The 13602-nt window shown below is 38.9% G+C and overlaps 2 protein-coding genes across 2 annotated transcripts; both read right to left on the bottom strand.

Moving 5' to 3' along the window:
* Positions 1 to 4176: 4176 nt before the first annotated feature.
* On the bottom strand, positions 4177 to 5992 carry LOC148719474 (QRFP-like peptide receptor). Its single transcript, XM_088741772.1, has one exon. The coding sequence runs from the start codon at positions 5799 to 5801 to the stop codon at positions 4827 to 4829; it is 975 nt and encodes a 324-aa protein (XP_088597898.1). The 5' UTR covers positions 5802 to 5992; the 3' UTR covers positions 4177 to 4826.
* A 5203-nt stretch (positions 5993 to 11195) lies between these two features.
* LOC111338287 (neuropeptide SIFamide receptor-like) lies at positions 11196 to 13227 on the bottom strand. Its single transcript, XM_088741773.1, has one exon. It carries the CDS (start codon positions 12735 to 12737, stop codon positions 11763 to 11765), a length of 975 nt encoding a protein of 324 aa, XP_088597899.1. The 5' UTR covers positions 12738 to 13227; the 3' UTR covers positions 11196 to 11762.
* Positions 13228 to 13602: the final 375 nt, after the last annotated feature.

Here is a 13602-nt window from a genome sequence, read left to right as displayed (position 1 = left end):
AATTAGCAATATTGAATCGCTCAGCGTGTTAGGAGCAATGGATGCTTAATTGCGAGGCGAATGAAAATTCCTCCTTTTAAAACTTCGTCTTTGCTGTTGCTTGAAATTCCTCAGTGTAACTACTGCTCTCTTGTGGATATATTTTTTGCTATAATTGTTTACTGACACAATTTTTTTCTCATTATTTAATGGTATCCTGAAATAAAAATGTCGAGAAGCAAACACAGCTCAAGATAGACCATTTAAAAAACTCTCTAATTTTGTCATTAAATTGCGAAAGAAAAAAGAAAAAGATAAGCTAAGCTTTTAAATCTACTCTACACACCGAAGAGTGATCTTCCCTATTCATTCTGCGCGTTGTAAACATATAACCGTTCTCATAAAGTGCTTTCAACCGAAAAAAAATTTATTTTTTCAGTTCATGCCGAGTTTTTTTATCTTTGAATTTGAACATTGACAAAAAACGAGAAGAGTTAACAGAATCTGGGGAATACGGGCGTCAACTTTTGCACATTAAGCACACTTAAGGAATAACTGCGTGATATACCACCACTTTTTTCTAGTCAAGTTTATTTCTCAAGTCAATAAACCCGGCAAGCTGTCTTGCTTGTATCATCCAAGCTTACCAAAATTACCCACCGGAAAAGTTTTGTGTACCGAAAAAGTTTTAATGCACCGGAAAAGTTTAAATGCACCGGAAACGTTTTAATGCACACGGGAAGTGTAGTTAGAGATGGTAATAATGAGTTTCCTGGGTCGAAATCATATCATGAGCAAAATTTTTTCTTGAAATTTGCTTTGTGTTTTATTCGTTTCTACGGATCGAAAATGCTACCGGGGACGCATGATTAAAATTATGGCCAAGGAGGTGGGTGCTTATTCAAGGAAATACGGTAAAGGGTACCCTACACAATTTTTTATAAAAAAATATAATTTTAAAACTGGTTTTGTCCACAGGTTACCCAACGTCCTGCTACGGCTGGTTCCCTGTTCAAAGGTTCAATGGTAGCTCTTGTGGAGAAACTAGCTGCCAAGGTATTATTTTTGTCCCTATTCCTCTGACGCAATCCTTAGCGAATCTGGATGTGATTGATGTATCTGAAAATTTTCCTTCTTATCGATTTCAGAAACCATTTTATGTCCGTTGCATCAAACCAAATGACGTGAAGTCGCCATCGCTTTTTGACGAGAAACGAGTGGGTCATCAGGTAACTGAGCCATAAAATCAGAAATACGAATGAGGCTCAAGCTACTTTTTGTTTTTAACAATTGGAAGACAGTTAATGATTTGACTCGACAGTCAGTGTACCGGACTCCGGATGGAGAGGTCTGGGCTCGAGACCTGGCCGGATTGAGAGGTCTGGGTTTGAGACCTAGCCGGGTCGAGAGGTCTGGGTTCGTAATAATACTAATAATAAAGGTCTTTATTAAGAATTATTGTGCAGACAGACGTGCAACAATTAACATGAATAGAATGAATAAGGAAAAAGAAAAGGTATTAATTGCTATTGAAAAGATATCTATTAATAAAAACTGATTTAAAACGGCTTGTATGAACCTTAGGCAAAATATAATTATGCGACCTAGTTCTCAACTGCCGTGTTCTCTGGGGAGGTACGAGATCGCTCAACGCAGTGTTGTAGGAAGAGATCCTTTGCCATAATTTCTTATCTCTATTACAACGGATATCCAAGATACTGTGTTGCTTTAAGCAGTAACCCAGCTTATGACACCTGACAAAGAGCTTATCAATTCTACTTAAATATTTACTATAAAAAGCACACCCCCAAACCTCAATAGCATATGTAAAAACTGAAAGAATCAAACTTTGAAAAAGTAAGTCCAAATTCTCAATAGGGTAGCCATAGTATTTACATATTCTCAAAATAGACAACCTGCTGCTAGCCTTACTAAGTAGATAATCAATATGAGTGTCCCAATTAACTGGCACTTGCTCAAAGGTAACACCCAATAGTTTCAGTTTTTCTTTCCTCCCTATGATCTCGAGTGGTTCAGGAGGCGTCTTGGAAGTCTTTCCTCGTAAAATAAGTTCCCATGTTTTCGTCAAGTTGAGTTCGAGACCTGACCGAGTCAATTTGTTGTGTTCTTGGGCAAGACACTTTACTCTGGTGAATTGTCAGGGAAGCCTCATGAAGTGCTGGGGGGGGGGGGGACCTTGCCATGGACGAACATCATATCCAGGGTGGAGTAGTAGTATTTCTAGTCGCTTCATGCTACATGGTCGCCTGCGTTTTCCCGCGCCTTTGACAATTCCGTTGTATCGTACGTAAATGCTTATGTTCTTGGGCCATCGTAATTCGATAAAAAATAAGACACAAACAGCAGTGATAAACATATTGAACTTGCACATTTTGATTAATATAATCAAAATGTGCAAGTTCAATATGTTTATCACTGCTGTTAGTGTCTTATTTTTTATCAAATTCGCTTGTATTTACTTTGACTTCTCATTGGCTCTTAAAGCTATCTTCCTTTCTTCCAAGTGGCTGTTGCGATTGCGTTGGTCTTGGTTTTACGACGCTAGCGCCCAATTACGAATTTTAATCGACGTTTCGTACAATACTAAGCTCATTTCAAGCCCTCTGTTGAACTCAGCCCTCTAAAAAAAAATAATCCTGGAAAGTTGCGTTCAATCAATGAACTTAAAAGTTCAACAAAAACTTGGTGCTTAAACAATGGCCGGAAAATCTCAAATGCTTCTAGGAAAAGTTGAAATTGCGTATACGTGTCCATGTTTAACGAACGCTTTTTCATTGAGCGTAACATATGACACCTGGCAAAGAGCTTATCAATTCTACTATATTTATTCTATCTTATTTATCACTTTCACGGGTTCATTACGAATCAACTTAACGGCCTGCTCTCAGTTGGCTTGTTAGCTCAATTGGTAGAGCGCTGCACTAGTATCGCAGAGGTCAGTGGTTCGAGTCCCGTACAGGCCTGATTTTTTTCAGGTCTGATTTTCGCTATTGCTTAAATAGCGCTATCTACTGCGAGGATCGTGCATCATACGTATCAAATACCGCAGTTCAAAATATATGATTTTCATATATTTATTCTATCTCATTTATCACTTTCACGGGTTCATTACGAATCAACTTAACGGCCTGCTCTCAGTTGGCTTGTTAGCTCAATTGGTAGAGCGCTGCACTAGTATCGCAGAGGTCAGTGGTTCGAGTCCCGTACAGGCCTGATTTTTTTTTTTTTTTTTTTTTTTTTCAGGTCTGATTTTCGCTATTGCTTAAATAGCGCTATCTACTGCGAGGATCGTGCATCATACGTATAACTAAGCTCATTTGACAATTTGTACTTCGACCTACGGTTTTATGATCTGAAATGATATTGCGGTCAAATGAGGGAAAACGAACCTTACTCAATCAATTTCATTAACCAATCTGCTTCTTGGCAACACAGAAGCTTTGGAGTATTTTAGTCGCGCAATACAACGGTTATCTCGGATCAACGAAAGCCGGGTACAACGGTGTTGATTATTACACCCGTTGGCTAGAGAAAAAGTAATTAAAGATATTTTGGCAAAGTTGTCATGATGTCTCAGCGTTTTTCTCATTGAAATCCAGATGTTGCCTGAAGTACAAATGAAACCGTACGGTGGGCCTTAGTAATTAGAGAGGAAAATTAACAAGCTCTCTATTTCTTTCTTTTTTTTTTTCCCTTTTTTTGTCTTGTCTGCATTTCTTGTCAAAGAAATATGTTAATATCATCGCCAAGGTATCCTACTTTTTACAGTGGGCGCAAAGTGGTAAAAAAAAGCAACAGCAATGTACGTCCAATGAGAGGGGCAAACTAAACTTTTCTAGAGATGATATTAAAAATATTACCAGCTTGTACTGCTCTATGACAAGCTGTATTGATCGATGAAAATTAACTAATGGCAAAAACTGACGGATGCCAATCAAACATCGCTTGTTCGATCTTCGTCTAAACTGCAGAGGAAAATTATCCATTCGAACGATCCAATACAACTTCACTTGCTTTTCCCAAAAACGCTTTTAAGTCTCCTTTTTTTACCAAATGAAAATTACGACGAAGTAAATGAGACTTAATATAGACCACTTAGGGAGGTAAACGAAAGTGATATTGAAATAGTTAAGTAAACCATGGATGTTCTCAAAAGAGGATCCAAATCTGGCAGGACTGTTGAATTTATTGTGCATATAACAGATAAAGACTGAAAAAACACACCTTGTTGATTAATTTTGCGCACGGGAAAATGGAAAACTCTCTTTTTTAAAACGTTTCGTATCGAGTAAGAAAATCTTTTCTTTTCAGTCCAAAACCGAATTTATTACGTATGTATTGCAACAGAACACACCGATAATATAAGTACTCATCGTTTTTGAAGTACATATGTGTGCAGTAGGAAGAAGGCAAACGAAAAAAAGACTACTTTTCTCTTAAATCCTTGTTAAGTTAATTGAAGCAGCCGCTGGCTTCTTAAAAGTTAAATAAAAACTTGGTGCTCAAACAATGCTTGGAAAATCTCAAATGATTGTATGGAAAGTTACCATAAAGGCTGCGTGTACGTGTCCATGTTCAACGAACGCTTTTTTTATTGAGCGTAATATAACCAACCTCATTTCACTGTTAAATGACAATTTGTACTCCGATCTACGATTTTACGATCGGAAATGATACAGCAGTCAAATAACGTAAAACGAACCTTACCAAATCAATTTCATTCACCAATCTGCTCCTTAGCAATACAGAAGCTTTGGAGTATTTTAGTCGAGCAATACAACGTTTATCTCGGATCAACGAAAGCCCGGTACAACGGTGTTGATTAATTACACCCGTTGGCTTGAGAAAAAGCAACTTAAGATATTTTTGAAACCTTGACGGAATTTTCCGGCATAAGCATAACAGATGCAAGGGTTTATAGCACAGTTAGAATGCCACACGAAAAATACAATAGCGTTAAAGTATTGGAAGCCACAGGACCTTAGCATGGAGCTGTTCAGTGAAAATAAGATCATTACAAAGTAGATACTGAGTGGCAGCCAGCATATTGCAAATGTCAGAACGATCGCGATGGACATTTTCAGTACATTTTGCTCCCTTCTTGCGCGTATTTCTCCTGCGTGGACCGATTGCACGTCTCGAATCTTGTGAGACTGGGACCTAAGCTTCAAGAGAATCGTCAGGTAAAGTATGGCAATCGCAATTAGTGGAACATAACTGAATGCAACGAACAGTGCTAGAATGTAGTTGTTAAACGAAAAAGGTTCTCCGAAGGTTTCTTTCCACTGCCGCTTGCACGCCAGCCCTCCTGGAGACTCAACTAGTTTATAGGAGGACATGTTTGGCCACATTACAAGCATGGCGATAACCCAAGTAGCGAGAATGAGGAGTCCGCAAAGCTTTGAACTGGAGAGTGGGCAACGGAGAGGAAAAAACACTGCACCAAATCGATCCACTGCTATCAGTACCAGGCTCTGAATCGACACGAGAGCAGAAACAATTCCGAGAAATGGAACTATTTTACACAAAGCCATGCCAAGAGGACCTCTGATCATCCAAGTGTCGACATACAGCTCTGTTACAGTCCGTGGAAACTGGAACAACGGGAAGAGCAGATCGGACATGGCCATGTTCACGATGAAGAAGTTGATGGGCTTTCTCATGGTCGGCGTCCTGAAGACAATCACTCCGATAAGGATATTTCCAATCAGAGAAACAAAAAATATGAGGAAATAAGAAGATGTTTTTCCAATCTTTTCTGCTGTGGGATTAATGCAGCTTGGTGGCTGTGTGTTATTCATCGTTGTACTCAAGTTTGTCAAAATAGTAGCGGGGGCTTGCCTTCCTATTACGGTGATCTCGCAAACGTTCTCGAGGAGGTTCTCGAACACTTCTGCTTGTATTTACGAGAATCTCTCCGGTAAAAGGAGTGCTGTTTTGCATCTTTATTTTATATACTTGCGTCAGCGTGAGGTTGGCCCTTGTGCGAGACCTCTACAACATACCGGAAGTTTAAAATTTATCATTTGGAAAAACAAACTTCATAGGGAGCAGGAGTAGGGCTCAAGTGGTTAGTTATTAAAATTGCTATTCAGTGCATCTTAAATTGATAATATTTATGAACGCTCTAAAACTCAAGGTATAGTCACAGCTCAGTCCATACATGTTTTTGCGTAATTTCTTCGGATTTAGTATGACAGCGTCTTTACCATAATGACACCTTGCAATATTCACTGGCGGACTTATCTCCAATTTCGGGCGTGGAAGATCAAAAACCTCTCAGGAGGTAAACTGACGAACTGAAATTGGCAATATTGAATCACTCAGCGCGAAAGGAGCAATAGATGCTCAATTGCGAGGCAAATGAAAATTCTTTCTTTAAATCTTCGTCCTTGCTGTTGCTTGAAATTCCTAGGTGTAACTACTGCTCTTTTGTGGATATATTTTTTACTACAATTATCTACTGACACAGAATTTTTTTCTCATTATCTAATGGTATTCCGAAATAAAATTGTAGAGTAGCAAACACAGCTCAAGATAGACCATTTAGAAAGCCCTCTAAATTTGTCATTAAATTGCAAAAAAAAAAAAAGAAAACGATAAGCTAAGCTTGTAAATCTATTCTACACACCGAAGATTGATCTTCTCTATTTATTCTGCGCGTTGCAAACAATTAACCGTTCTCATAAAGTGCTTTCAATCGAAAAAAATTTATTGTTTCAGTTCATGCAGAGTTTTTTTTATCTTTGAATTTGAACATTGACAAAAGACGAGAAGAGTTAACAGAATCTAGGGAATAGTTTGAATGTATCAACAAAGTTGAAATGGTAGATTGGCCACCGTTACGATTATAAAAGCTGACGTTTCGGGCGTTAGCCCTTCGTCGGAGCGAATAGAGGAATTGTGGGTTGGGCAGGCTTTTAAAGGCAGAAAATGGAGCTACGTGATCGGTGGGAACATGGCAACGAGAAAAACACGAATAGATTGGTGGAATGAAAAGCGTTCGTTGATACCTGTGAGATTTAGACTGCCGGTTTGGAAGATGAGCTTTTGTTCAAGAATCAAGGGAACATATGCGACAACCGCCTTTTGCACATTAAGCACACTAAAGGGAAAACTGCGTGATATAACACCACTTGTTACTAGTCAATTTTATTTATCAAGTCAATAAACCCCGCAAGCTGTCTTGCTTGTATGCAAGCTTACTAAAATTACCCACCGGAAAAGTTTAAATGTACCGGAAAAATTTTAATGCGCCGGAAAATTTTTGATGCACCGTGAAAGTTTTAATACACGCAGGAAGTGCAGTTACAGATGGTAATGATTAGTTTCCAAGGAGCGAAATCATATCACGAGCTAAGCGGTTTCTTGAAATTTGCTTTGTGTTTTATTCGTTTCTACGTGGGATCGAAATGCTACCGGGGATGACTGATTAAAATTATGGCCAAGGGGTTGGGCGTTTATTCGAGGAAATACGGTAAAGAGTACCTTACACAATTTGTTATAAAAAAATTCAATTTTAAAACTAGTTTTGTCCACAGGTTACCCAGCGTCCAGCTACGGCTGGTGCCTTGTTAAAGGTTCAATGATAGCTCTTGTGGAGAAACTAGCTGCTGAAGTATTTTTTTTGCATGCTGTGTGTGCTCATTACTCTGACGTAATCCTCAGCGAAATTGGATGTGATTGATGTGATTGATGTCTTTGAAAATTTTCTTTCTTTTCGCTTTCAGAAACCATTTTATGTCCGATGCATCAAACTAAACGATGTGAAGTCGGCATCGCTTTTTGACGAGAAACGAGTGGGTCATCAGGTTACTAAGCCATAAAATCAGAAATAGGAATAAGCCCCAACCTACTTGTTGTTTTTAACAATAGTCCCTTTTACAAGCATGCAACTGTAAAAAGGACTACTGGAAGACAGTTAATGTTTGGCTTGACGGTCAGTGCACCGGACTCCGGGTAGAGAGGTCTGAGCTTAAGACCTGGCCGGGTCGAGAGGTCTGGGTTTTAGACCTGGCCGGGTCATAGGGTCTGGGCTCTAGACCTAGCCGGGTCGAGAGGTCTGAGTTAGAGACCTGACCTAGTCAATGTGTTGTGTTCTTGATGATGATGATGATGATGATGACTTTATTTAAACCTGGATGAAAATGAGGCTTGTTAGGCCTCTAGCAATACAGATGTGATTATACCGAGGGAAAATATATTAACGGTAAAACACAACGTTTCGACCGTGCTTCGGTCATTGTCAAGTGAATGGAATGAAGTACAGTAAATATATGCATTTAGCATAAATTCAGAGCTGAGCAAAGAGTTTCCAGCAATCTGATTGGTCGAGCGGTTCCTTATATGACGCTGTATAAACCGCTCCGCGCGGTTTATATAAAATGTTAAACTAAAATGTTAATAAATGTTACTAAAATGTTATGATTTTAGAAATTTCTCTGTTGTTCAGCTCTGAAATTATACTAAAACAATTATTCGCCTCAGGTTCGGTGAATATTGTCGAATAATCCCCTCGACTTCGTCTCGGGGATTATTCGACGATATTCACCTAGCCCTCGGCGAATAATTGTTAAATATACACGTACGAAATATCAAAAATTTTTTGCAGGTACAAACAAACAATAAAACTACAAAGAAAGTGCTAGTAAAAAGCTAATTAAAAACCTTAGCACGAATTGAATCAGACTGTACATTGAGAGCAGGTCTTAGCTTGTGAATAAAAAACATCTCATAGACGAGACAGTCAAATTTGTTCGTGCACTTCATTAAGGTGCTAAAGTTCTTTGTAAGATCCTTTGGAGTCAAACAATGTTTGCCGCGAAAATGTTTGCCAATTGACGAAGAGGAGTTTTTATGTTCTTCAATACGTTGGTGTAGATGACGGCGTGTGAAACCAACATAACCTGCATCGCACAGGTCACATTGAAATTTGTAAACAAGGCACTGTTGGTTCACAATCTTTTACTACTTTTAAAGGCCTTTACTACATTACAAGAGCCATGTAGATGATCGTTACAAACGTGGGTTATTAAAAACTATGTTTGATCGTGCATTTCGACTTTCATCTAATTGGCGTCATTTCTCTGAAGAATACGATCGACTTAAATCAGTATTTTCTCCTTTGAAATATCCTGATAACCTAGTCAATTCTACAATTTCACGGTTTGTTGCCGCCAAAGTATCTGATCAACCAGTTTCCTTACCTGCTGTCAGCGATCGATCGGACCCCATTCGCGTTGTCCTACCGTATAAGGATCAGGCATCCGCTGATATTGTTCGTGCCCAACTTAAAGATCCAAGTCATAGGATCCAGACGTGAGTAGTCCAGTAGTCAGTGCGCTGGACTCTGGGTTAAACGGCCCGGGTTCAAGTCCTGGCTGGGGCTTAACGTTGAGTCCTTAAGCAAGACACTTCACTCACACTGTTTCGTCTTCTCGGATAGGACGTAAAGCCGGAGGTCCCGTCTCTTAAAGGGTAAGGGGTAAGAGACGTTAATTTCCCACGCACGAGATTACTGTGTGCTGGATGTCCTCCCCTGGGGTGGGTTGGGTGGGAAAACAGCAGGTCCACATCAGCTTAGACAGTTGCCAATAAATTCAACCTGCTTGAACAAATAAACATGATGATGATGATGATGATGATGATGATGATGATGATGATGACGACCTTACAACCTGTATTTGTTAGCCAGAAGATTGGTCGAGACCTCAAATTGCGAGAAGCTAAGCCGCCGATTGTGATCTTACAAAGAACTCTAGCACCTTAATGAAGTGCACGAACAAATTTGACTGTCTCGTCTATGAGATGTTTTTTATTCACAAGCTAAGACCTGCTCTCAATGTACAGTCTGATTCAATTCGTGCAAAGGTTTTTAATTAGCTTTTTACTAGCGCTTTCTTTGTAGTTCTATTGTTTGTTTACACCTGCAAAAAAATTTTTTTATATTTCGTACGTGTATATATACATATATTTACTGTATTTCATTCCATTCACTTGACAATGACCGAAGCACGGTCGAAACGTCGTGTTTTACCGTTCATTTTTATCGTCAAAAGTTTTAAGAAACCCTTGCTTATGAAAATATATTAATATAAATTACAGAGTTTAAAAATAAATATAAGCCTAAATATAAATAATGATATAAAATTACAAATTACTTAGTTTTCTTATCTCATTCCTGAAAGGGCCAAATCTGGCCATTAACCTTAGCTTATCAGGTAATGCATTCCAAGCCTTAGCAGCAATGTAAGAAGTCGACTTAAGGCCGTAAGTTGTGGTCTTAGCTTCAGGTAAAACAAGTTTGTTTTTGCCCTTAAGATTTTTCTCATTTTCTGTTACTTGAAATAAAGATTGAATATACTGAAGCAAATTGTTATAGAGGGCTTTAAAAATTATTCAAAGTATATCTTGTTTCCGTCTACAACTTAATGAGTAACCAATCTTGTAACAGTATCTGATTGTGCGATTACATAATGGGACAATTTCTGGTCACGCGTTGTTTACATAACATGAATTGTCACGTGCAGTATTTTTCCTGCCGTTTTGTTGTATGTATTACTTTGGTCCTAAATTAATGATTGAGTTAAACATCACAACACTTTACAAATCTTATAACATAGACTATCATATCCGTTGGAAAAGTCATTAAACACGTATCTAAGGGCCCTCTCATGTAATCTCTCTAATCGGTCACTATCTTTTTTGAGACAGCTATTCCAAATGGAACTACGATAAGTAACGTGAGGCATGATAAATGCCCTATATATACGTATCTTTGACGAAAATGAATGAATGTGTTTGAATCGATTAAGTACACCAATTTGTCTACCTGCTTTCTTATGATTAACTTAGATATATGACTCTTAAAATTTAACCTATTGTCAATTACAACCCCTAAGAGTTCCACATTATCGGTCGCTTTGACTTGAAAACCATCAAGGACTTAGGCAGGACACTTTAATCTCTCCCAGTGCCTCTCTCCACCCAGGAGTATTGCTGGGTACTGGTGAATTGTCGGGGAAGCCTCATGAAATGCTAGGGGGGGGGGTAACCTTGCATGGACGAACATCGTGGCCAGGGTGGATTAGTATTATTACTAGTCGCGTCATGCTACATGGTCGCCTAACTTTTCCCGCGCCTTTGACAGTTTGTAAAGATGAAAATAAAGAATTTTTAAAAATCGAGTTTCCAGATGACAGTTTGGTTGTATTTACTTGACTTCCCCATTGGCTCTTAAGGGTATCTTCCATTCTTCCAAGTGGCTGTTGCGATTGGATTGGTCTTGGTTTTACGGCACTAGCGCTCTATTACGAGTTTTAATCGACGTTTCATACAATACCAAGCTCATTTAAAGCCCTCTGTTGAACTCAGCCCTCTCAAAAAAAAAATCCTAGAAAGTTGCGTTCAATCAATGAACTTAAAAGTTCAACAAAAACTTGGTGCTCAAACAATGGCCGGAAAACCTCAAATGCTTGTAAGAAAATTTGAAATTGCGTATACGTGTCCATGTTTAACGAACGCTCTTTCCTTGAGCGTAATATAACCAACCTCATTTTACTGTTAAGTGACAATTTGTACTTCGATCTACGGTTTTACGATCTGAAATGATACTGCGGTCAAATAAGGAAAAACGAACCTTACTCAATCAATTTCATTAACTGATCTACTTCTTAACAATACAGAAGCTTTGGAGTATTTTAGTCGCGCAATACAACGGTTATCTCGGATCAACGAAAGCTGGGTACAACGGTGTTGACTAATTACACCCGTTGGCTTGAGAAAAGGCAACTAAAGATATTTTTAAAACCTTGACGGAATTTTCCGGCATAGATAAAACAGATGCAAGGGTTTATAGCACAGTTGGAATGCCACACGAAAAATACAACAGCGTTAAAGTATTGGAAGCCACAAGACCTTAGCATGGAGCTGTTCAGTGAAAATAAGATCATTACAAAGTAGATACTGAGTGGCAGCCAGCATATTGCAAATGTCAAAACGATCGCAATGGACATTTTCAGTACATTTTGCTCCCTTCTTGCGCGTATTTCTCCTGCGTTGACCGATTGCACGTCTCGAATCTTGTGAGACTGGGACCTAAGCTTCAAGAGAATCGTCAGGTAAAGTATGGCAATCGCAATTAGCGGAACATAACTGAACGCAACAAACATTGCTAAAATGTAGTTGTTAAACGAGAAGGATTCTCCAAAGGTTTCTTCCCACTGCCGCTTGCACGCCAGCCCTTCTGGAGACTCGACTAGTTTATAAGAGGACATGTTTGGCCACATTACAAGCATGGCGATAACCCAAGTAGCGAGAATGAGGAGTCCGCAAAGCTTTAAACTGAAGAGCGGGGAACGGAGAGGAAAAAACACCGCAGCAAATCGATCCATTGCTATCAGCACCAGGCTCTGAATCGACACGAGAGCAGAAACAATTCCAAGAAATGGAACTACTTTACACAAGGCCACGCCAAGAGGACCTCTGATCATCCAAGTGTCAACATACAGCTCTGTCGCAGTCCGTGGAAACTGGAACAACGGGAAGAGCAGATCAGACATGGCCATGTTCACGATGAAGAAGTTGATGGGCCTTCTCATGGTCGGCGTCCTAAAGACAATCACTCCGATAAGGATATTTCCAATCAGAGAAACAAAAAATATGAGGAAATAAGAAGAAGTTTTTCCAATCTTTTCTGCTGTGGGATTAATGCAGCTTGGTGGCTGTGTGTTATTCATTATTGTACTGAAGTTTGCTAAAATGGTAGCGGGGGCTTGCCTTTCTATTGCAGTGATCTCACAAACGTTCCCGTGGAGGTTCTCGAACACTTCTGCTTGTATTTAAAGATTTTGTAAAAAAAGTGCTGTTTTGCATCCTTATTTTATATACTTGCATGCGTCAGCGTGTGTTTGGCCTATGTAAGAGACCTCTTCAACATGTCAGAAGTTTAAAATTGATAATTTGGAAAAAACAAACTTCATAACGAGAAGGAGTAGGGCTCAAGTGGTTGGTTATTAAAATTGCTATTCAGTGCATCTTAAATTGATAATATTTATGAACGCTTCAACACTCAAGGTATAGTCACAGCTCAGCCCACGTTTTTGTATAATTTCTTCGGATTTAGAATTACAACGTCTTCACCCATAATGACACCTTGCAATAGTCACCGGCGGGGGTTCGTATTACTTGTTGCAATTCTGGAAGTTGAATATTTAGGTGGAGTTATTTTCAAATCTATATAGTTCTAATAAACCTTGTTATCTGACTCGATGTTTGTATGACTGAAGTTTTTAGCACTGCTTAAGGAAAAGACAAAAGAGTAGATTTGCGAGAACTCATCGCTTAGTTTACAATATACAAGCTGTTCGGAAATTGCAGTCTCGGTAATTGCTTTTTAGAAATTTCGAGGCTTGGAAGATCAAAAATCTCATCGGAAGTAAACTGACACATTTGGCAATATTGAATTGCTCAGCGTGTTAGGAGCAATGGATACGTAATTGCGAGGCGAATGAAAATTCTCTTTATAAATCTTCGTCTTTGCTTGAAATTCCTCGGTGTAACTACTGCTCCCTAGTGGATATATTTTTTACTCCAGTTATTCAC

This window comes from Stylophora pistillata, chromosome 12 (genome assembly GCF_964205215.1).
Source record: "Stylophora pistillata chromosome 12, jaStyPist1.2, whole genome shotgun sequence".
NCBI lineage: Eukaryota > Metazoa > Cnidaria > Anthozoa > Scleractinia > Pocilloporidae > Stylophora > Stylophora pistillata.
Note: the sequence above shows the minus strand (reverse complement) of the source record. Positions and strands in the feature narration are given on the sequence as shown.